We start from the raw sequence: 24,762 nt of genomic DNA on the forward strand, positions 1-24,762 counted from the left end.
CTCCTAGTATTTTTTCGATAAGCCAGTTTTTATCGAGATGCGGCTTCTTTTTCAATATATTTACGTAAAAATTTTATGTGGGTTTTGTTCCTTTCAACCCCCCAAATGTTTGTGTACGTTCCAATTAAACTATTATTGTGGTACTATTAGTTAAACACGGTGTTTTTAAGACTTTTGCCTCTTAGTCTTTTTTTATACGTCACCTTTTATCGAGATGTAGCTTCTTTTTCAAAATATACCTAAAAATGTAAATTATAAATAAATTTTCAGATTATTAACAGGTCTCTATAACCGTACTTAACCATATACAAATATGTGGTGGATTCGACAAATATTCAAAATATCACGATGAACACTAACTTATCGAAAAAGTACAAAGAGGCAAAAAAGTTTTAGAAACATTGTGTCTAACTAATGGTGCCGTCACTAAAATTCAATTGGAACGTACACAAAAGTTTGGGGGGGTTTAAGGGAAAAAAACCCCATAAAATTTTTATGGGGTGCGCAAATGTCACTTTAATTTTTTTTTAAGATGTTGCTGCCATAAAAATGCCACATGCTCATTTTCAATAAAAAATCTCTGAGAGTTTTCGATACATGAAAAAAAATCAATTTTCATTTTGTAACTTCAAAGGGCTGTAAGTTTTTTTGTGTGCACTATTGTATATAGGTAAGTGAGGTTCAATCAATCTATTTTTGATCCCAGAATCTGTGGTATAATTTATGACCAATCTTTTCGGGACACCCTGTATATGGTATTGATATTTTCCTCGTATTATTTCTTGTGAATATTGTAGGATCCCGTTCTAAGTTGTTCTGTTCCATTCGATCCAATCTTGACAATTCCTTATTTATAAACGATAAAGGATAATCATTTTTTAATAAAACAGATGTTAACAATTGTTTTTCTTCTAAAAATGAATTTTCGTTAGAACAAGTAATTTTGGCTCTATCATATAAGGATTTAATGATTCCCTTTTAACGTTGATGTTGTGATTTGATTTGTAATTAAGATATCTGTTGGTGTGTGTTGGTTTTCTATACACTTGAGTCTCATATCCAGTATCCTTCTTTAAGACTAAAACATCGAGGAAAGGTAAAGTGTTATTGTATTCCTTTTCCATTGTAAATTGTATTGTCGCTTATAGTCAATTTTATCTTATACTCAATTTCTTAGTAAGTCAATAGAAAGAAAATACCACGATTAGTAAGTCAATAACATATCGAGTTAGTACAAATTTTATATTTTAGTATTACTTATTGTCTATCTATGTATTATTAATATTATTTATAATTTAAACATATTAAAATCAGAATTTGGTGTTAGTTTTTTGAAAGTAAATTAAATGTAAGACCAAATACTTACGATGTCGGGATAGTATCACAAGGTTTTTTCCTGGTTTTCCCTCGTGATTTACTATGGAATCTCTAACGCGAGTATTATATTGTTATCGTTGCATTTGTTTGTCTTTTTAAGGACAGATCACATGATATGATTTTTTTATGACGGATATTCTTGAGTTGGGATTGATTTCATGTAATCGAATGAACTATATTTTAGTAAAGTCGTCCCAGGAACGCAACTCATAAATATAGGCGATATCATTTTAAAGTCTTCTACTTTAAAATGTATAATATACGTCTGAATTGCCAATATAATTGAGTCAGATTAAATAAATTATTAGAAGAATTTTTTTACTTAGCAACAACATTTTTGTTTATTTTAGTAGTATTTTGTATTTTGACAACTAAACCCGATTTGGGCTTTGAAACGTTAATAAAATTATTTTTCAATTTAATTGTGGCTTATTTCCCACTAAATAGTTTATCATAATAATTAATATACAAGGTGTCCCAAAAGTAGCGGAACGGTCGAATATTTCGCAAACTAAACATCGGATAGAAAAAGTGAAAAACATGTTTTCAATCATTTTTAAAAATCTATCCAATGACATCAAATACGATCCCCCACACCACCCCTTGGAGGTGGGGTGGGGGGCAACTTTAAAATCTTAAATGGAAAGCCTAAGTTTTTATTGCAGATTCGGATTTCTTATTTAAAAGTGAGTAACTTTTATTCAAGACATTTTTTCGCATTATGGATAGATGGCGCTATAATCGGAAAAAACTATTTATCGTGACACTATATGTAAATTATAGAAACGGTCTAACATCTCGAAAAATACACTTGAAAATGAAAAGCCAAAAAAATACGTATTTAATATTTTTCAAAGTATTATCGAATACAACTAAACATTATCCTCCACCCAACCCCCTAGAGGTGGGGTGGGGGGTAACTTTAAAATCTTAAATAGCAACCTCCATTTTTTATTGCAGATTTGGTTTCGCCATGAAAAATTAAGCAACATTTATTCGAAACATTTTTTAGAATTGTTGATAGATGGCGCTATAATTGGCTATAAAAAATGTTTCGAATAAATGTTGCTTAGTTTTTCATGACGAATTCAAATCTGCAATAAAACATGGAGGTTGCCATTTAAGATTTTAAAGGTATCCCCCACCCCAAGTCGTGGGGGTAAGGTGAACGGTCATGTTTAGCGTTATTCGATAGGTTTTTGAAAAATATTAAATACATATTTTTGATTTTTCATTTGGAAGTGTATTTCTCGAGATATTAGACCGTTTCTATAATTTACCTTTGGTATCACGATAAATTGTTTTTTCCGATTACAGCGCCATCTATCCGTAATTCAAAAAAATGTCTCGAATAAAAGTTGCTTAGTTTTACATAAGAAATCCAAATCTGAAATAAAAACTTGGAGTTTCCATTTAAGATTTCAAAGTTACCTCCCACCCCACCTCTAGGGAATAGAGTGGGGATCGTATTTGATGTCATTGGATAGATCTTTAAAAATTATTGAAAACGTATTTTTCAGTTTTTTGATCCGATGTTTAGTTCGCGAAATATTCGACCGTTACGATACTTTTGGGACACCCTATATATTGAAAGTAATTTAAGTTTGGTCTGCCACTATGTTATCGAACTCCCTCCCACATAACAATGATGTTCGCATCATGTTCTAAGCATATCCTACCAACATTCGTCGAAGTATATCCTTTTTAGTATATGCGTAGTACAAGCATAGCATGTACCATAAAAAACATTCTAAATTTCATGTTCTTTGCATGTGCCTCAAAGAATATTCTTGCACCGAATATACTGAGCACATTCGGGTACGTAGTATCTCGGAATGTTCGTAAAATTTTATTCTTAGAATATACCTTAATCGAATATTCTTAGTATATGCGTAAGTATATGCAAAAGTATATGCTTAACACATACTTGTATATACTTTTAAAATATCTTAAAAAGAATATACTGTATGTACCTATAGGAAGAAGAATAATGTTAGCCTATAGATTATCAACTTCGCGTTAAGAATAATTAATCAAATTTATGTATTTTGGTAGGTACTAGTGAACTATCTAATTCATTTTTTTTAACCGTTTTAATTGTATGGTAAAAAGTTTAAAACTTAATTCTATTGAAGAAAAATGAGAAATTCTCGTTTCGTTTTCAGTTGAAATGAATATACCATTTTGATTTGAGTTTATACCATAAGTATTTTTACCTATAATTTTCGGGAATCCGGAAACGGCCATTCATTGTCATTCTGACCCTTGCAGTGCATTTTATACCTGCACAAGGGAAGGGGGTAGGTAACAAAAGAGCAAAATATGAAAATAGTTTCCAGTACAGTTATGCATTTATGTCTACGCTGTAAGGTAGGACCAAGTATTTCTAGCTACAAGGACTAAAACATTTTTAAGAACATAAAAAGCAGTTTGAAAATAATAAATTGATATTGGTACTTCAATATTTCCTAAATACCTAGTAAGTAAAAGTATGTATAATGTATATAGATACCTATAAATTTTAGTAATTTACATACATATTATATATATTTGGCTATTATATAATTATATAAGCAGCATTTTTATTTTGATGTGCACATAATAACTAAATATAACTTATATTTTATATATAGGCTACTTACCCATATAATATTTATTATACATAGGTACCTATATAACTAACTAAAGTTTATATATTTTATACTTACTTTTTACGTAATATTGTAGAATGTAATAACTACATTCTCATATGCAATTAGAATATGTAAATATAATATATTAGTAGAACCAAAGAATACTTAGTATTCTTTGGTAGAACCTATAGGATGAGATTGGGTGATGTTGAAAACATACTTCTGCGAAATACAGCACATCCTTGGAATATTCTTCCCATATACTAAAAATATGTGCGATAGTACATTCTAAGTATATACATAGAAGGTATATAGCACTTCTTTGGAATATTCTTCCCATATACGAAAAATATGTGCGATAGTACATTCTAAGTATATAACTAGAAGGTATATAGCACTTCCTTGGAATATTCTTCCCATATACTAAAAATATGTGCGATAGTACATTCTAAGTATATAAATAGAAGGTTTATAGCACCTCCTTAGAATCTTCTAAAAAGTATGTTCTTGGTATATACTGAAAAGAAGTGCGGTAGTACATTCTAAGTATATACATAGAACGTTTAAGTACTGTAATGTAGTATATACTCAGTATATGCTCTGCACATTCGCAATGGTAATTACGCATATTCTAAGTATATACTTTTTCTGAAAAGTATGTTCTATGAATCTACTAAGAACATGAAATTGTTATGTGGGCTGTAACATTCTAATTAATTTTATAATATGAAGCTCAAAGGTGGCTACAATTTTTGTTATTAACTTTTATTGCTATCTAATACTATAACGGATCTACGGAGCTTTACCCCACTAAACAATCACCCTGTGCCCTGTATGTATGCGTATAATTTCCCGAAAATACTATTTAAAATGCAAACGGAAATAAGGATTATAGAAACTTTATTGAAAATACAAAGCTTCGTCTCGTACATTAGTAGATAAGTAATCCACTTATTATAAACCTACAACTATCAAACCATTATATTCAAATATTTTACGGTTCAAGGTCTCCTCGCATGAATGGAATCAATCCGATCTGCTTTTTACCTTCTAAATTAGCAAAAAAGGGAAAATGTTACACAACAACGAGAAAAACCGATGATTGTTGTTTAACACTAAATAAATACAAAAATAAAATGTATCTACTACAATATGTATGTAGTGAGTTCTGATGTCTATCGCAAAAACCATTTTTAAGGTGCCTGTAAAAATTTGCCACAGTTGGCTTATTTTTCAATATTTTTCCTTGAAATTTATTTTAAATATTCTTTGAATTATTGTACTTAATAAGCTTATTTAATTTAAAAATAAAATAAACGTACGATAGTTTAAAAAAAATCCCAATTGAAATGTTGATTTCAAACCATACCCCCCATGTTTAAAAATCAAACAAAACAAATTCCTGTTTTGTTTGATGTTGAGGACGAAGACAGTAATGTAAAAATACTAAAGGCGCGTGCCGAAATGGATATGGGTTTCCTTGATTATTTACATGATTTATTAGTTTACTACCAGATAAAACTGTAATGTAAAGAAACCTACTCTTTTTGAATTGTGACTGTCTATCTTTATATTTATTTAGAAAACGAATTTAGAAAAAATCGTTATAAGACTTTTTTGCTCTACATGGTGCCTTCTACCCATAGCTTTAAGGAAGGAACTATTTTCAAGAACAACCTGTTTATATGTATGGCTTTTTACTACAAAAATACGCTTACGTCATTCAACATTTCTGACGTTGCCCAAACAAAATTCCCACAGCGTTGGCAAAACACTAAAATAGGAAAATTCACAAGGAAAAAGTTTTCCTGTGGTTGGCTGTATACCATGTAATACAAAAAAACAGTAAAATCCTGTATAAAAGGTATATTTAAAAACCCTCAAAAGGGCCACGTAAACTTGCCGTCATACATTCAACATGTAAACAAGTCAAATCCACATCTCAGATGTTACCTGGGTCAGATTAGCTAAATATTTTAAACATCCATACTTTATGTAGCTTTTTAAACCAATGTTTCCTTGACGGACTTCTTTTACTGGGCTTTGACCCTAATATTTTTGTTAAATACTATCTTGGTGGTTAGCATGTACATTGCACTTAAGCACTGATGATGACTGGTATACCAGTCGAAAACTAGTTATGTGATTTTGATGTGGCTCTTTTGAGGGTTTTTGAAGTTATACTTCTTTACCGGCGATATGAGGGTGCATTTTTATATGTTAAAACCTATGATCCCGGCGCATGCGCATTATAACTTTGTTCTGATTGGATGTTCAAATGACATGTCAAAAATTATTCAATATGGCGGCTGTGGCACAGCTGTAGTTAGATTATTTATGGTTGTTGCGTTTTAAAATTTGTGTGAAAAGAAACAACAAACAAAAGTTAGTTAATAGTTATACTGCCTTTTTAAATAGTTTTCATATACCTATAATTTTGGACTTTTGGACTATTTTGGACAAGGAAAACTCATTCTAATTTGGTAAGTAGTTTTTATTATAATCATATTGTAATTCTACATTTGGATTAGGTTGAAATACAGTAGAGCGTCGATTATCCGAACTAATTGGGGGACATAGGTGTTCGGAAAACCGATTTGTTCGGATAATCGAACTACAATATATTGATACATATTTATAGTCATACATATTTATCCACAAGTGAATAAAAGCCATATTTATATACCTACATATTTATTTATATCTTGATAATGACAACTAGCAACTAAACAAAAAAGTGCAGTCTTTGCAACAACATAATTATTTTTGGATACAATATTGAAGAAAATTGAAGATATTTTAAGCGTCAATTACTAACGCTTGCTCGGTATTCGAGTGCGGGACGCGGGAGTCGATAGTTCGAATAAGCGGTCGTTCGGTTGATCGACGTTCGGATAATCGACGCTCTACTGTACATTTATTTTCTCAAGAATGGGGATTTTAGAGAGAAATCCCAAATTAGGTCCAATTTTTATTTTTAAATTATGATTTTTTGGCGTAGATTTATTTATCTAGTAGGTATGTAATGCTTTGATTTACATACTTAATTTGATTACCAACAAAAGTTCTACTAGACCAGGGCGCATCTGTAAAAATATTAGTACATTTGGACGATGAGAGGTGACTCAAATTTTTTTGCAGAAATTGCTTGAAAATAAATCAAATAATAATATTTGAGTTATCCTCCCTCTCAAAAAGGTCCGGAACATTGTTTAAATAATCAAAATGTCAAAAAATTAAGGAAAAATTTTATTTTTTTCTTAGTTTTTTGATTATAACTTTAAAAGTTTTCATTTCCAAGAAAAGTTGTACTGACATAAAAGTTGCGTAATTAAATTTCCTACAATATAAAATTGGTTAAAAATTTAAAAAATAGAAACCCTTGTTGCAAAATAGCAATAATTGTGAAAAAAACATACAAAAACAAGTATTCGCATTTTACGTTTTTCAACCATTTATGCTACACTTAGGACCTTCATATTTCACCCTGAAAAACTTTATGATACACTAACATAATGCTGTAGATTTCATTAAGATCGGCTTAATAGATTTTGCAAAATAAATTTTGCAATCCAGCTTTCGTAAAAAAAATTCATTTTTTCAAAATGTCACAGGACTGAAAATAAAGCAGATAGCAAGTTGAAAATTTTTTTGCTTATAGAAGTGTACTGTACCTTTCATTTGCAATTTTGCAAAATTAAAATCGATTAACATCACGGCGTCAGGAATTTTTTTAAATAAACATTAATTATTGGTGCTACGCGCAGGACAGCGGATAGTTTGCTCTGATTGGGCATTCCAATGACCTTTGATAATGATTGATACATTTTAATTTTTATTACATTTCGATATAAATAAATAAATTTGTTTATTGCAAAATACAAACACATACCCTATCCTTTGAAATGACACTTTTATTAGCAAAAACTTTCTTTGTTCATATATTTTAACTTAAATAATAAAAGTTTATTATTTTTAAACATATGCAATTGTTTAAACAATATTTCACAAACAATAATAAAATTAGTTTGATTTTTGTGGAATTAAAATATTAAAATACAACCAAATATAGACTAAGCAAATAATATATTAGATAAAGATTGGAAGAAATTTTGGTGGAAATCAACTTGTGTGAATTGAACACCGCTGTCCTGCGCGTAGCACCAAAAATTATTGTTTATTTCAAAAATTTTCTGACGCCGTGGTAATTAATCGATTTCAATTTTGAAAATTGCAAATGAAAGGTACAGTACACTTCTATAAGCAAAAAAAATTTTAACTTGCTATCTGCTTTATTTTCAGTCCTGTAACATTTTGAAAAAATGAATTTTTTTTGCGAAAGCTGCACCGAGCGAACAATTTCTTTTCTCCTAAAACACCGATTTCTTTGAGCAATATTTCTTAAAAGTTAACATATCCTATTAACTTAAACATACCGGTTTACATATAAAGAAACGAGTTTTTTAAACACAACTCAATAATTTCTTACAGATAATTTCTTCAATACTAAGAAATGCATTAATGGTTACATTTAATTTGCTTATCCTAAAGTTTTTATTTCTTAAATTGAAAACTACAAATATTTTGCAGTATAAGAAATATAATGTTAAGTTAATCCATATTTATATTTGTGAACAAGAAATTTTCTTGCAATCAAATAAATATTTTAAACCACAAGAAATAATTCTTCAGAAATACCCTCTGTAGTAACTGTGGTTATAAAATAAAAACTTTGTCATTAATGCCGAAATGTTACCTGCAAAGAGATTTTCTTCCACAAAAGAATTGCGCAGATTAACTATTTATGATTTAGTCGTCAGTGTTTGTCAAGATGGCGTGATATGTTCATGTTCATATAGATGGATGTTGGATGTATTGGTGTACTTTAAAAATTAACGGATATTTTGAAGGTACGTACATATATAGGTATTAAATAAAAGTAAATTGAGTAATTTAAGATGTAATAATAATGTTGTTGCGTATCCGAATGGTTAAAAAAGAAACATAATAGTATCTTTATATGCTTTTTAGGTTTAATGATGGACGACTTTGAAATAAAGGAGCTTATTATTCTAACTGGGAAATATGCCACAATTTAAAGCTGGGACAGAATGATATAATATATAGCTTCAGAACAATATTAAGAAAGGAGTTATTAACCATCTGCGGGGCCTTCCAGAAATGGTAGAACTTCATACATGTAAGTACCTTTTTAAAAATGTGTATACTTATGTATCAACTATAATAGGTTTCTTGAATGTATCGTCTTCTATAAAAAGTATACAATATAACGCTATATCAAACATGGCGGGTGCAACGCTGAGGATTTTTCTGTTAATTTATTTGAGATAAAGAAATCAGTTAGTCTAAAAGAAATATATGTTTATGGTTAAGAAATGTTATTGCCGAAAACCGTGAATTAGTTAATATGTATTAAATTACTTAGATGTAAACTAATAATACTTTCCCGTAATAAAATTTCTTAATGATTACGTATGCTGTCTCTTTTAGATTATAAAAATTAAGAAAATTACATATTATTATCCTAAAAGGGAGGTTCCCTAGGTTGGCTGTATACCATATAGTTAAAAAACTCTAACAAGAAGTAAAACCACTTCTATGTAAATTGGTATATTTATTAAAACTTAAAAATCCCAATGGATTGAATAAAAATGTCCAATTCAGAACGTTTTCAGACCTATCGGTCCATCATCAGTGAATCTACAATAAAATAAGTAATCCCACTATTAGAATTGAAAGTACATATTATTGACATATTATTATGTCTGATTCAATGTTTTACATTAGTTGTATTTTCCTTCTTGTTTTAGCTAAACAATGTTTATTGTGTGACTTAATATTATACAGATAAATAATTAATATTTCATTAACAAAAAGAAAAAAATAAACAAAGATGTGTAGGTTAAATAATGCCATGTTTGAACTAAATATGATTGATTATTATTAGTATTAATAGTTCTTATGTGGGGCCGTGTATTTGTTTTGTTTTGTATTTCCTAAATTTGTCAAAATAAATATATATATCTTTATAAAAAAATTTATTAAAGTAAGTTTACTCTTTCTACATAACGATTTTGTTTTAGGGAATTGCTGATATACAAAGTGCTATTAACAAAAGAAGGAAAATTTGAGGAAGTTGGATTTGCCTCTCCATCCTTTTATTGTTGTGTAGAAGCCAGTGGTTTAAGAGTGGAGAAAATATTTGTATGTAATAATAATGTTTTATATCTTGTTTTATTAATAAATAATGATTTTACCTTAACACAATGATTTATTTCGCCGTATGTAATATCACTTTATTTTCAAGAAATATTAACTTAACTCTAAATATACGTTTATCTCTACGAAATATATTTCTTCACATTAAATAAATTAATTATTAATAGTAAAATAATAATATTCTTTACTAAGAAATATTATTGCTCAGAAAGAATAGTTTTCTAATGTGTAGAAAATATATTTTTATGACTAATAAAATTAATTAACATCAAGTGTAATTTCTTTCTGATAAATGGGTTTGAAGTTTGCCAGAAAGTGATAGTTCAATCATGTTTAAGATATATTTCTTTGGCTATAGTAGAATTTATTTGAAATATTTTAGAAAATTATATCTTACATACAAAGATATATTTCTTAGGCAATATGCCAAGTCGATCTTTCTTAAATATTAATAAAGTTTCTTTATGTCAAGAATTTTTTTCTCTCGGTGTGGATTGCAAAATTTATTTTGCAAAATCTATTGAACCGATCTTAATCAAATTTACAGTATTGTCTTACTGTATCATAAAGTTTTTCTGAGTGAAATATGAAGTTCCTAAGTGTAGCATAAATGGTTGAAAAACGTAAAATGCAAATACTTGTTTTTGTATTTTTTCGCAATTATTGCTATTTTGCAACTAGGGTGACTAGTTTTTAAATTTTTAACCAATTCTATAGTTTAGGAAATTTAATTACGCAACTTTTATGTCAGTACAACTTTTCTCGAAAATGAATACTTTTAAAGTTATAATCAAAAAACGAAAAAAAAATCGAATTTTTCCTTCAATTTTTGACATTTTGATTATTTAAACAATGTTCCGGACCTTTTTGAGAGGGAGGATAACTCAAATATTATTATTTGATTTATTTTCAAGCAATTTCTGCAAAAAAATTTGAGTCACCTCTCAACGTCCATCTCAAAACAGATGCGCCCTGGACTATACCCATCTTCATCTAATATATTTTTTTCTTACTGTTTTGTTATATTTTAATATTTTCTTCCACAAAATTTAAACTACATAATTTAATTATATTCAAGACAACTGTCAAACAGTAAAACGTTCAGTTACCCTATTTTTCCACATGACAAATAATGTGGAATTGGACGAGTGAGTCTAGGCTTCGATTACGAATCAAAGCGCCCCGAAATTCACGGGTTCGATTTCCGATGCAAGTTTTTATTTTTTTATGCATTTTATGATTGTAAGTATATTTGTTATATAATTTTGTTTCAGAAAATGCGTATTTGAAATTTTTGCCAACAATTATTATCGTTCAGAAATCATTTTTTCTTTGTGGCATTTTTCAATGTGTTTGTGTGCGTTTTATTCTTTTATTTTTTAAAATTGTTGGTATTGTCTTAAAAATCACATAATATGTAGTAGAAGTATAACTTCTTACGTGCGTACAAAGTACACACATATTCTTTTTTAAATACACCTTTTATACAGGATTTTACTGTTTTTTTTTAAATAGGAAATAGATATGAGTTATTTACTCTTCTAATGTTTTGGCAACGCTGTAGAGTTCTGACGTCGGAAATCTCAAGTGACGTAAGCGTATTTTTGTAGTAAAAAGTATGCTTTATACTTTTTTTTATACAATTTTTTTATACTTACTCATACTTTACTCATACTTACTTATATTTTTATACTTACATTTTTCTGCCACAATGAGCTGACAACAACAGGTACGTAGTCTGAGATATTCTGTACAGTCTCTTGCTACCGTAGAGCATAACTGGCTGCCCAAATAACAGGTATGTGGTATGTAAGGAAAAAATTCTAAAACAAAAATATTAATAGTAGTAAATGTATCAGCAAAACCTTCGTCATCAATCAGTTGTTTCAGTGAGTGCAGGCTCAATATACATATTTCAAATAATAAAAAATAAGAACGTCACGACAGAAGTGAGTACTTCTTATCAGTGGCGTACTAAGCATGGTTCCGCGGTACCAGGACCCTGGCTCCGTAGGGGCCCGCTTTAATGCGCTTTTTGCTTCTTTTGTTTCTAATTTGATAGGGACATTTTGAATTACCTACACAAATACACACATAGGAAAAATAACTGCTTAATAAAACGAAGAATACCTATTCCTCAAAAAATTTGAAAACAAAATTTATTGAAATACAGGGAACCCTGTTGTAAGGTTCCTTACACGTTTTATGTACCTGCTTTCCAAAGCCCATGTTTCAACAATTGTAAAGAGTAACCGACAGGGCCTGCCTACACGTGATAACTCAAACACTTATAGATTAGCAAGATTCATGAATAAGATGTAGGTAAACTACAAAGTTGTAAATATGCATTGCAAGTTTTAACGGCCATAAAAATAATCCCAATACCATAGGCTCGATACTGGTGTTTATTCAATCGTCATCATTCAGCCTCTACTTTTATAGAGGTAGGTAATTCTTAAAAATTGAAATTAAATTCTAAATATAGACAATAGTGGTACGGATAACAAGATACTATATATAGACACTAATTTCTTTTTAAGAAAATATATCAACCCCATCTATATATCAGAAAGATATCAACCCCACCGATATCCAGGGGTTTTTTGATATAAATATTTTTAAGCGTTTAATCTCCCTAGAGGTTTGTATGTAATTATTTAACTTATTTATAAATGTATATATTATGCAATTTCAGAATCTATTTTGTTGATATAAATTTTATTCCAATTAGTATAGTATAGTTGATCCAAAAGATGGCATAACCCAGACATCCAAAGTGAAAGTTATTCTTCAACACCAAATTATTCTATATGGTCCACACAATGTCCAGAAAAAAGTCACACCATTTTGAGCGTCGGGTTTGGGGGGGGGAGAGGGGGGAGAAATCGGTGGATATAAAAAGTATCGAAAACCTCCACTTTTCACCCTCCGTAACTCTGGAACCGTTGATTTTATAACAATTATGTATAGAACCTTTTTTTGTTTTAAATTTTATGTAAAACATTTTTCTATAGAACATTCCTTACGCTAAAGCATAGTTTTAGAAATATTGACGAAAAACGTAAAAAACTACTAATTTACCGATTTCTCCCCCATCTCCCCCCCCAAATCGGACGCTCAAAATGGTGTAACTTTTTACTGAACAATATGTGGACCATATAGAACAATTTGGTGTTAAAGAAAAACTTTTACTTTGGATGTCTGGGTTAGGCCTTTTTTTGGACCAATTATACTATACTACCTCCGTAATTTTGGAACCGTTCATTTTAGAAGGGTTATGCATAGGACCTTTTTTATTTCAAATTTAATGTAGAACAATTTTGTGTGGAAGGTTGTTCATGCTAAGCCGCTTAGTTTTAGAAATATTGACGAAAAACGTAAAAAACTACGAATTTGCAGATTTCTCCCCCCTCTCCCCCCAAACCCCACGCTCAAAATGGTGTGACTTTTTTCTGAACATTATGTAGACCATATAGAACAATTTGGTGTTAAAGGATAACTTTCACTTTGGATGTCTGGGTTTGGGTCTAACTATACCATACTAAATGTTCATCTTTTAAAAGCTGTTTTTAATTATGACTGGAATTTTGGATGTAGAAAATTTTTGAGTTTCATTATTTATAAAAACGGCTGGCGTAAAGTGATCAATCATATGAGTATGAAAAACGATAGGATAAATATTAATTTACTGTTTTAATAGTCTATTGATTTTTTAAAAAGTTTCTAACATAAAAAGTAAGTAAATTTCGATCAAAATAATGTTGCTTTTTTTGGTTGGTAAAATAGTCGTGAAAATCACTTTCTAATTAGCATCCGGAATGATATTACCACTTTACGTATTACTTTACTTATTGTTTATAAGATATGTAAGATTCGTTGGTTCAAAGTACCTATTTTTGAAAAGGCTGTAGTCAAATGGGCTTAAACGAGTCACTAATCACGAGTGTATGCAAAATTTGAACAGACATATCTATAACCAATTTTTGTCTTCAGGAAAACAAAAAGTCCAAAATATTCACAATAGCAAAACCTATATTTTTTTATACTAGTTAAGATTTTTTATTTATTTTTTATTTATGTATCACCAATAATTAATAAAGTTATTTTGAAAAAACAAAATTTCACAATTATAATTTTTTTTTATTTAAAACCAAATTGATTTTAAAAATGAGCACTTTGAAGCGGTAAAACTTACAGATCATTTTATAAGCAATACATAAGCCAAGTAACTTGTGAAGCGGTAACGATTAATTTCTTTTGGGATGCTAATTAGGGGGTGATTTTTACGATTTGTTTACCAAAAAAAGCGTCCAACTTTATTTTGAGCGTTACAAAGTTAATATTGATGCTAGAAACTAAAAAATTACTAAAATATATTAAAAAATTGTGATGACTTTTTCTCGAAAATTGATTCATTTTTAGTTATTTCACGTTGAAATATTCAATTTGGAATTTGACGAATAAGAACCTACATTTCATGACCTACTGGGTTTAAAGACGTCGTATATACACCATATTTTTCACTTTTTTATAAGCTATATTTTTACAAGAATATTTTTTTCGATAACATACTTACTTTTTGAAGGTATTTGCGAAAAAACGTCTCAAACCGTGTTTTTTTTTTAAATGAACATATTCACTCACAAATAATTCGAAAAGTATTGACTTACGCACATCGGCACAATAGGTATCACTTTTTTTTGTTTGACATGTTAGGTATGTGTATGCCAAATTAATTTCATCTCAATCCGAGCAGTTCTTTAAAATGTACAGCAAAAACAGTGAGTAAATAGACTATAAATTAGCTTGAGTTTTTATGATACCTATATTTTATGATATATGATGATTTATATTTAATGTTTTGGGCGGGGGCCCGCATCCCAACTGGAACCAGGGCCCGCTGATCTATCAGTACGCTACTGCTTCTTATAGAGCTTTGTTACTACATATTATATGGGTAAGATTTTATGTTACACCGGGACGAGACGTGGACGGCACGGCGCGCAGAACAATAGAAATCGCATGTCCTCGGCACTTGCCGGTCTCGCTTCGTTCCGTCGTAAGATAAATCAGCCAATACTTTTCATATCGGACGGTCCTTCAACGTGCCCCGTCCCGTCTACGTGCCGTTGTAACATAAATCCGACTAAAGCCAAATAAAGCCGATAAAACTAAGGGTAATATTTGTCGCCAACATCCGCAGCGGATAGGCACCGTAAAAAGAAGAACAAAGATAATATTATGTGCGGAGGAGTTATCTTCTCTCAAAATTAGATATGGTACGTTAAGAAGGAGGAACCTTAAGGACTAAAAATAATCTGACAGTCTTTCCTTAGAAACAAAAGTGACTTGTCCCTAAAAGCGATAAGTTTTGAAATTATCACCCTGTAGATGTGGATAACATAAGTTGAAATGATAATAAGTCCGATTATGGCTGGCATATCCTTTACATGTTTATTAATAAAAATGGTTAATGAAACCTTGAAATATTGAAATAAAATACAGCTATTTATTTGTTATTAGGTTGCAAACACGAAATGTTATAATATCGGAAGTACATTTTAATTTAATTATAAAAATTGATCTTTTTTACATAGTGGAGACAAGCTCTGTAGGAAAAAGGTTTAAAACTTAGTAGGACAAAAACAGAGTATTTGGAATGTTCATTTATAGATGGAGCTACTACAAATAAAATGGTATCTTTGGATGGTGAAATGATTGTGAAAAGCAATAGTTTTAAGTACCTAGGATCGGTATTACAGAGTAATGGAGAAAGAGATGGAGATGCATGCAGTAGAATTAGGGCTGGATGGATGAAGTGGAAAGAAGCAGAAGGGAAAATTCTATAATACAGCCATAAGACCGGCTATGATGTACGGAACTGAATGTTGGGCAGTGAAAAAGAAAGAGGAACAACGAATGCATGTGGCGGAAATGAGAATGCTTAGATGGATGAGTGGAGTGACAAAGAAAGATAAAATTAGAAATGAGTATATTAGGGGAAGTCTAGGTGTGGCACCAATTGATGCCAAAATGAGAGAGCATAGGTTAAGATGGTTTGGTCATGTTCAAAGTCGATACGTTAATCACCCAATACAAAAATAAGTGAAGTGCAGATTCCTGGAAGGAGTAGGAGAGGAAGACCAAAGAAGACCTGGAGGGAGACGATAAGGCAGGACATGTTGGTAAAGTGGATTAACATTGATATGACCCAAGATAGAATTGTGTGGGAATGCAATTAGGGAAGCCGACCCCGCATATGGATAAGGCAAAGAGAATGATAATGATCTTTTTTACATAGTAAACAACCTAAATCTTTTTAATCTATAATATTTACATATTTACAATATTTGAGAATATTGTAAATATGTAAATAGTAAGATGCAAATACACATTGCAAGAAACAGAGAGTTAATGGAAAATGTGATCGCCAACATCCATTAGTAGATTTGCATTTGAAGAAGAAGAAGTAAATAGTAAATAGAGTATGGGTACGAACATGCCGAAGATACATGGATATGCGCGGTGTAGGTCGCGATCGCGGTCGGCACATCAATGTCAAAACAAACCTTCATTTTCTTGTGAGATCGCACATACCGAGGATGTGTCACCCGTTCACCCTCGCGACCTATCATCGCGGTTTACAGGAATGTCGACGCCAAAACAATATAAGTGTTTGTTTTACATCGCGATTGAGCTGTTGATCGCGTGTAGTTTATTGGTGGTTTTTAAACCACGTGACATTCGCCGGAGATACGGCTGGTATATTTATTCATTTCTTGTTGTAATTAGGTTGAGACACGCTTTGGTTATATGGAAACCGCAAAGAACACTGAAAGGAGGTATCTTCGGCATGTTCGTACCCTAAGAGTCAAGGAGACTCATTGATCCCGTTGCTGTTTAACCTCATCATGAATGAAATTATTCATAAAGTCAAAAACCTGAGTATAGGGTAGAGAATGGGTGAAGAAATTATCTCTATAGTATGCTATGTAGATGATGCCATACTTATTGCACAGAGTGCACATGACCTTCAGAGACTTTTACATCAATTTAATATAACAGCAAGAAAGTTCAACATCATAATATTACCAAATAAAACAAACAGTCTGGTAATCTCTAAAGATCCAATAAGGTGCAAACTGGAAATGGACAGCAAAATAATCCAGCAAGAAAGAAGTATCAGCTATCTGGGAGTACTAATGCACAGTTATAGAGCTACAGAAGCGAAAGTTGCCCAACAAATAAACAAAGCCAACAGAGTAGCAGAATGTCTTAAACACACTATCTAGCGCAACAAACATCTACGTACAGAAACAAAGGCCAATATTTATAAGACAGTAGTTAGGCCAATTATGACTGACACTTCGGAAACAAGAACTGACACCACAAGGACAAAAATACCGATGGAAACGTGTGAAATGAAAATAGTCCGAGATATCACAGGAAAATCATTATGGGACAGACAACGTACAGGCACAGACTTTAGGCAAAGCTGTAGAGAACATAAATGACTGGACACGGAAAAGAGAAAAATAATGGTATAGCCATATAAATAGAATGGGGAAAGGACGACTGGTAAAGATAGAACGAGACAGATCACCAAACGGCCGAAAGAGTATAGGAAGGTCAAGGAAGAGATGGAGTGATAACCTGGATATCTGATGAGGAGGCATCCGAAAATGGAACAGGCTTGAGCTTATTAAGGAAGCAGGAAGAAGAAGAAGAAGAAGAAGATAATATTTCATCTTTAACATGTTTTTTCCTTTCAAAAAGTATAATGTTTATGCCATCTAAAATACATATCTGCAAAAACTATTGTGTCGTCAGCTAATATTTTTTAAACCAACATTCTTGTTTTCCAACGCTTGAATAAAGATCATTTAGATTCAGAGTGACGTCTTGTCTTGAAATAATTATTCTCAGGATATATAAACAAGGAAGGAATCCTAAGGAGTTGAAAAGAAGCATGGATTAAACTCAAGGATGAGTTTCATGGATTCGCATGGATTCACAAAAAATATCAAAAGGCTATTGCGGAAACTACCGATGAGGAAACTACAGTGACCAATACCTTTAGTCGACTATACGGAGAAATCAAGAAATGTTAAAAAATTTAAACGTAGAACAGTATGAACCATATTTATGGAATACAACAATAAGCAGGAGTCCATACTGGAAAATCACGTCTGGATCATGTGTTTCCTATAACTTAACTGACTGAAAAAAAACTGTCCAGGAACTAAGAGAACCTCTTATTTGTTGACCTAACAAAAACATGCGATGCAGTACCAGTAAAAAAACTAAGGTAACTCCTAAAAAAATTTCCAATAGATAATACGTTTTTGTATCTGTATCAACTATACCTATCTAAAATTAAAGGTTTTTGGTAATGGAATAGAGGAGTTGACAAACGAAAGAGATTCTGTATTGATAAAAGATGACAGCTTTGAGAATTTTCACAAAATCCAGTGAATATTGACAAATATCAGGATGGACTCTTTTGAGTGGTTAACCCTATATACTACGAGTATAATATGGTCAGTAGTAAAATGTCACTCTGTTCCTGCTCTCTTGCATTTTAGTTTCCTGCTAATATTACATCCAGATATGGTCTTTTCTGCAAGTAGATCTAAGAGACTTTTTGGTAAACGGTTTTTTTAAATTCTCTTTTAAATCCTTTAAGCTCAGTGTCAGTATTATCTCTGATAAAAACTTGATTTGTTATATACCGATTAATAAACCACGAAAAAATTAGTAGAGCACGATTGAAAAATTTCCGTCAAGACTTGAAAAAAGTTCATAATGCTGTTATTCGAAATAATGAAAAAGTCTAACTGTTGCATACAAACTTTTCTCATACCGCATTTACTTCTAGTTGAAATTTTTAAGTAAAATTGTATCAGTATCGTATTTCCGTTATTTCATAAAACACAAAAAATAACCGCATTATTGCAATTTGGTTACAAACCTTGTCATGTGTGACAAATAAGTCGAAATATCATGATTGCGCTTATTTGTTACTGTAAACGTTTTTTTCACAAAATTAATATAAATTGGGACGCATTGTTATCTTCTAGCTCGTTAGAACATAATATATTATGTATTCGAGGATAATGTGGTGTGGGAATAAATTAATGAGTCCTAATAACCTAATGTCAACTAGCTGCAGGCTATTATAGAAATAATGATTGGTTTTGTGATGATCCAACATTGATCATAATTGACAATTTTTCAAACAAATTTTATTGTGTCTAAGATAATTTATAATTTGTCTATCTAATAGTCGGAGATATAGAAGCAGATTTTGTGCGTGATAAGTAATATAGAAAAACTATACGGGGATATGCTGAACTAGTTGTGTACATAAGTTTCCCCAACGGCCGGAAACCAGAGTGGAGGACGAGGGTAATTATAAGGGGCCAAAGTCGCGGTTTTTATTATTTTTTTTTGTGACGCTCATAATCGAAGTAAGTCATGACGTAACTAAATAAAATCTCTAGGGGCGGAAGGCTGCGTGGCCGACAAAGGGGTTGGGGGTAGGGTTTAATATAAAAAATATAAGCGGTTTTTTGGGACGTTCTTGATTGAGATAGTCCACCAAAATTTGGGAATAAGTAGACCATGACATAGCTAAGTAAAATTACCATAGCCGGAAACCAGAGTGGGGGACGAAGGTAGTTATAAGGGGTCAAAGTCGCGGTTGTTATTTTTTTGTGACGCTCATGATCGAGATAGTGCACCAAAATTTGGGAATAAGTAGGTCATGACGTAACTAATTAAAATCTCCAGGAGTGGAACGCTGCGTGCCCGACAAAGGGGTGGGGGTAGGGGTGAATAAAAAAATATTAAGGGGGTTTTTGCGACGTTCGTTACTGAGATAGTGCACCAAAATTTGGGAGTAAGTAGATTATGACGTAACTAAGCAAAATCTCTAGGGGCGGAAACCACAGTTGGGTACGAGGGTAGTTTTAAGGGGTCAAATTGGCAGTGTGTATTATTTTTTTTGTGACGCAGCACGATCATGAACGGCAAAAAAACCCCTTATATTTTTATACTCACCCCTGCCTACCACCCCTTTGTACCCCAAGCAGCGTTCCGCCTCTGGAGATTTTACTTAGTTACGTCATGATCTACTTACTCCAAAATTTTGGTGCACTATCTTCATCATGAGCGTCACAAAAAAAATAATAAAAACCGCGATTTTACCCCTTATAACTACCCTCGTCCCCCACTCTGGTTTCCGCCTCTGGGGATTTTACTTAGTTATGTCATGGTCTACTTATTCACAAATTTTGGTGCACTATCTCAATCACGAACGTCGCAAAAAAACCCTTATATTTTTTATATTCACCCCTGCCCCACCCCTTTGTCGGCCACGCTGCGTGCCAACCCTGGAGATTTTTCTTAGTTACGTCATGCCCTATTTATTCCCAAATTTTGGTGCACTATCTCGATCATGAGCGTCACAAAAAAAATAATAGAAACCGCGACTTTGACCCCTTATAACTACCCTCGTCCCCCACTCTGGTTTCCGGCTCTGGGGTTTTTACTTAGTTATGTCATGGTCTACTGATTCCCAAATTTTGGTGCACTATATCAATCACGAACGTCGCAAGAAACCCCTTATATTTTTTATATCCATCCCTACCCCCACCCCTTTGTCGGCCACGCAGCGTTCCGCCCCTAGAGATTTTACTTCGTTACGTCATGATATACTTATTCCCAAATTTTGATGCACTATCTCGATCATGAGCGTCACAAAAAAAATAATAAAAACCGCGACTTTGACCCCTTATAACTACTCTCGTCTCCCACTCTGGTTTCCGGCCGTTGGGGAAAGTCATGTACACAACTAGTTCAACATATCCCCGTATAGTTTTTCCATATTACTTATCACACACAAAATCCGCTCCCAGCTCTTAGACTATAAGGCAAATAAATTTAAAATGAGCAATCTACGAACATTCTGCTTTACTCATTAATAAGTTTTCAGTTTAGTTTCAAATAGCCTACGCTAATTTATATTTTATTTTATATTAGTAGTATAAGTTGTCGACAGATATTGTGGAAATTTTGGAGTACCACAGGTTCAATACTGGACCTTATTTTATTTTTGATGTATACTAACGATCTTCCAAACATGGATCATAAGGCTAAGATATAAGATCATATTATACTCTTTGCAGATGACACTACGGTGGTCTTCGCAGCTGATAATATTAAGGATGTGCAGGAGGGTTCCAGGTTCCAGGACTAAGCAACGGCTTGCTGTAAATATGTTGGTTCTGTATTCTTACTGTACCAGCGCAGTACATTCTAGAAAACCTTAGATTCATGAAGATGAGTATCAAGTATCAATCTTTATAGAAGTCACAGCCAATCAGTGTGGACAGTGGGTGGACGAGATAAGACGAGCCTTAAAGGAAATAAAAAACGGCAAGGCCACAGGATCTGGAAACAAAAAAAATAACTGTAAAAATTACAGTATGGGGAAATAGAAGATCAGAGTGGATTCTGTACTGGCAGATTTTGTGTTGATAATATATTTGTACTTCAACAAATTATAGGAAAAATAACTGCCAAAAATTTACAGACTCGTAGTGTTCGTTGGCTAGAAAGCCAAGGTATAGTACCCATAAAAAGATTATTTAAAATACATATTGACGAACGTAAGCCTAAATAATGCTTATATGTACACACATGCAAAAAGTGCCGTTAAAATGGAGAACAAAATTTTCTGGAGAGAACGCATTTCCTGTCACAAAAGGCTTAAGGCAAGGCAAGGATGTTCTTTGTCCCCAACCCTATTCAAAATCTATATTCAAGAAGCATTAAACAACTGGAGAAGAAAATGCACAGGAATTCGAATAGAACTTGGAAACAAGTAATTAAGAAATAAGAAATCTTTTCTTCGCAGACGATCAAATGATTATGGCAAACAATGAGAAAGACATGGATTATATGATTCGAAAGTTAACTGAAGAATACGAAAATTGAGGACTTACAATAAACATAAACAAAACCGAATATCTTAGAATAAATGACGAAAAAAGAGACCCACAACACTCGATTAGAGATATAAAAAAATGCAAAATGTTTAAATACCTAGGGGCAGTGATAGCGAAGGAAGGAACATCGAAACGGGACATTTAGCAGAAAATACAACAGGGCCGAAATGTGGTACAAACACTAAATTCGTTTCTTTGGTCTCCTAAAATTAGTATACGAACAAAAATGACAATCTACAAATTGGTTGTAGAATCAATTTTGACGTATGGATCTGAATGTTGGCAAATATGACAATATAAGAGAAGAAAAAACTGGAAGTCGTAGAACTGGACAATCTAAAAACATGTTGGATATCCAGACTTGATCACATCCCAAATGAAGACAAAAGAAGAATGAAGTCAAAAAAAGAACAAGAACAGGAAGGATTTATAATACCGTAGATACAATAGAATCCAAACAACTTTTATGGTACCTGGTACGGGCATGTAATGCGAATGAGAGATTAACGATGTTCCATGGAATAAAAGGAAGGAAACACCAGCATTACAATGGAGAGAAGGAATCAGAGGAATAATGAGAGAAAGATAAATGAGGTGGAATTGACCGAAGACCAAGATCGAAATGCGGGATGCATAATGTCAAGAAAATCAGATAGAGGTTGCTTGGACATATTTTCTGTAATCCAAAATATGCGTGTTTGAACTTATTACATAAGTAATTTGGGAAAAAGGTGAAATCGTTGGGCAAAAAAGTATAGAATATTTGTAATAATAAAAAATAGAGTCAAATATGATGAGGGTAAATATTAAAAGAAGAGAGAAGACAAGTCAATAACATCAGTGCAGTCACGTAAAAAATCATAACTCGAACTAAAGATACAATAGAGAAAATACGAAAGAAAATATAAGCAACTTGTAGATAACAAACATAGCTTAAGTAATGATATAAGAAATAATGGATCAAAAGAGTGAATGACACTAGAAGACACTGGAAATTGCAAGGCAAAGGAAAAATAATGTTAAAGTACACATCTACTTCTTCTTGACGGAAACAATGATGAATATAAGAAGAAAATGGAATGAGAAAACATATTATGTAATATTAAATGATACTCATACATCCCCTCCTGTACATTAATAATACCACTAGAAGTGACGAGAAAATAATTAATGTTAATACATACTTTACTGAGTCTAGTGCCCCCTGTTAATTAAGGTTAATCAAGTGCAAGATTAGTTTTAGTAACAGCACGGATATCATTTACGCTAACTCTATTGTGTGATAATTATACATGCCTACATGTACAAACGGAAACGAAAATATTGAATTCTTAAAACTATAAATTCACAAGTCAAAATACCAAAAGGAAATAATCGAGAATATTTTGCAAATTTATGTAAAAAGACACACTTTTGAAAGAACAAAATAAACGGTTTCGTTTTGATTCAAATCGAATCTCTTGCCATCCTCTGACACCGTGTTTCGGGGTCTACCCCTTATCAAAGAGGCTTCGCAAGAAGACTGATCTGAATCAAAACTCACTGAGCAGATGTTGTAAATATTCAAATATTTACACCGTAGTATGGTTAGACTGACCTGTAACGGGGAACGATGAAATGAATGAAAATTAATATCGACGACGATTGAAGCAAGCTGTTAGCCCAGATATACAAGGTGTCCCAAAAATAGTGGAACGGTCGAATATTTCGCGAACTAAACATCGGATCGAAAAACTGAAAAATACGTGTTCAATCATTTTCAAAAATCTATCCAATGACACTAAACACCAACCCCCACTACACCCCCTGGAGATGGGGTGGGGGGTAACTTTAAAATCTTAAATGGAAATCCCAAGTTTTTCTTGCAGAATTTAATTCGTTACGTAAAAGTAAGCAGCTTTTATTCAAGACATTTTTTCGAACTGTGGATAGATGGGATAATTGGGTATAATTGGGAAAAACGATTTATCCTGATACCATAGATTATAGAAACGATCTAATATCTCACGAAATACACTTCCAAATGAGAAACTAAAACACAGATTTTTAATCTTTTTCGAAAACCTTTCGAATAACACCAAACGTGACCCTCCAACCCACCCCCTGGGGGTGGGGTGGGGGGTAACTTTAAAATCTTAAACAGCAACCCCCACTTTTTATTACAGATTCGGATCCGTTACGAAAAATTAAGCAACATTTATTCGAAATATTTTTTAGAATTGTTAATAGATGGCGCTTTAATTGGAAAAATACGATTTATTAGCGCCATCTATCAGAAATTTTAAAAAATGTTTCGAATAAATGTTTATTAATTTTTTATGGCGAATCCGAATCTGCAATAAAAAGTGGGGGTTGCTATTTAAGATTTTAAAGATACCCCCCACCCCACCTCCAGGGGGTGGGTTGGAGGGTCATGTTTGGTGTTATTCGATAGGTTTTCGAAAAGATTAACAATCTGTTTTTTGGTTTCTCATTTGGAAGTGGATTTCGTGAGATATTAG

At 32.1% G+C, this 24,762-nt stretch overlaps 1 protein-coding gene across 2 annotated transcripts in view; it reads right to left on the reverse strand.

Annotated features, from left to right (window-relative positions):
• Positions 1-24,762, reverse strand: part of LOC114325301 (uncharacterized) — a 91,418-nt gene that overhangs the window by 8,005 nt on the left and 58,651 nt on the right. For both annotated transcript variants that reach the window (XM_028273328.2, XM_028273329.1), the window contains exon 4: positions 11,948-12,073. In XM_028273328.2, coding sequence (XP_028129129.1) covers positions 11,948-12,073 — 126 coding nt within the window. The remainder of the gene's footprint in view (positions 1-11,947; positions 12,074-24,762) is intronic.

This window comes from Diabrotica virgifera, chromosome 6, assembly GCF_917563875.1.
Source record: "Diabrotica virgifera virgifera chromosome 6, PGI_DIABVI_V3a".
Taxonomy (NCBI): Eukaryota; Metazoa; Arthropoda; class Insecta; order Coleoptera; family Chrysomelidae; genus Diabrotica; species Diabrotica virgifera.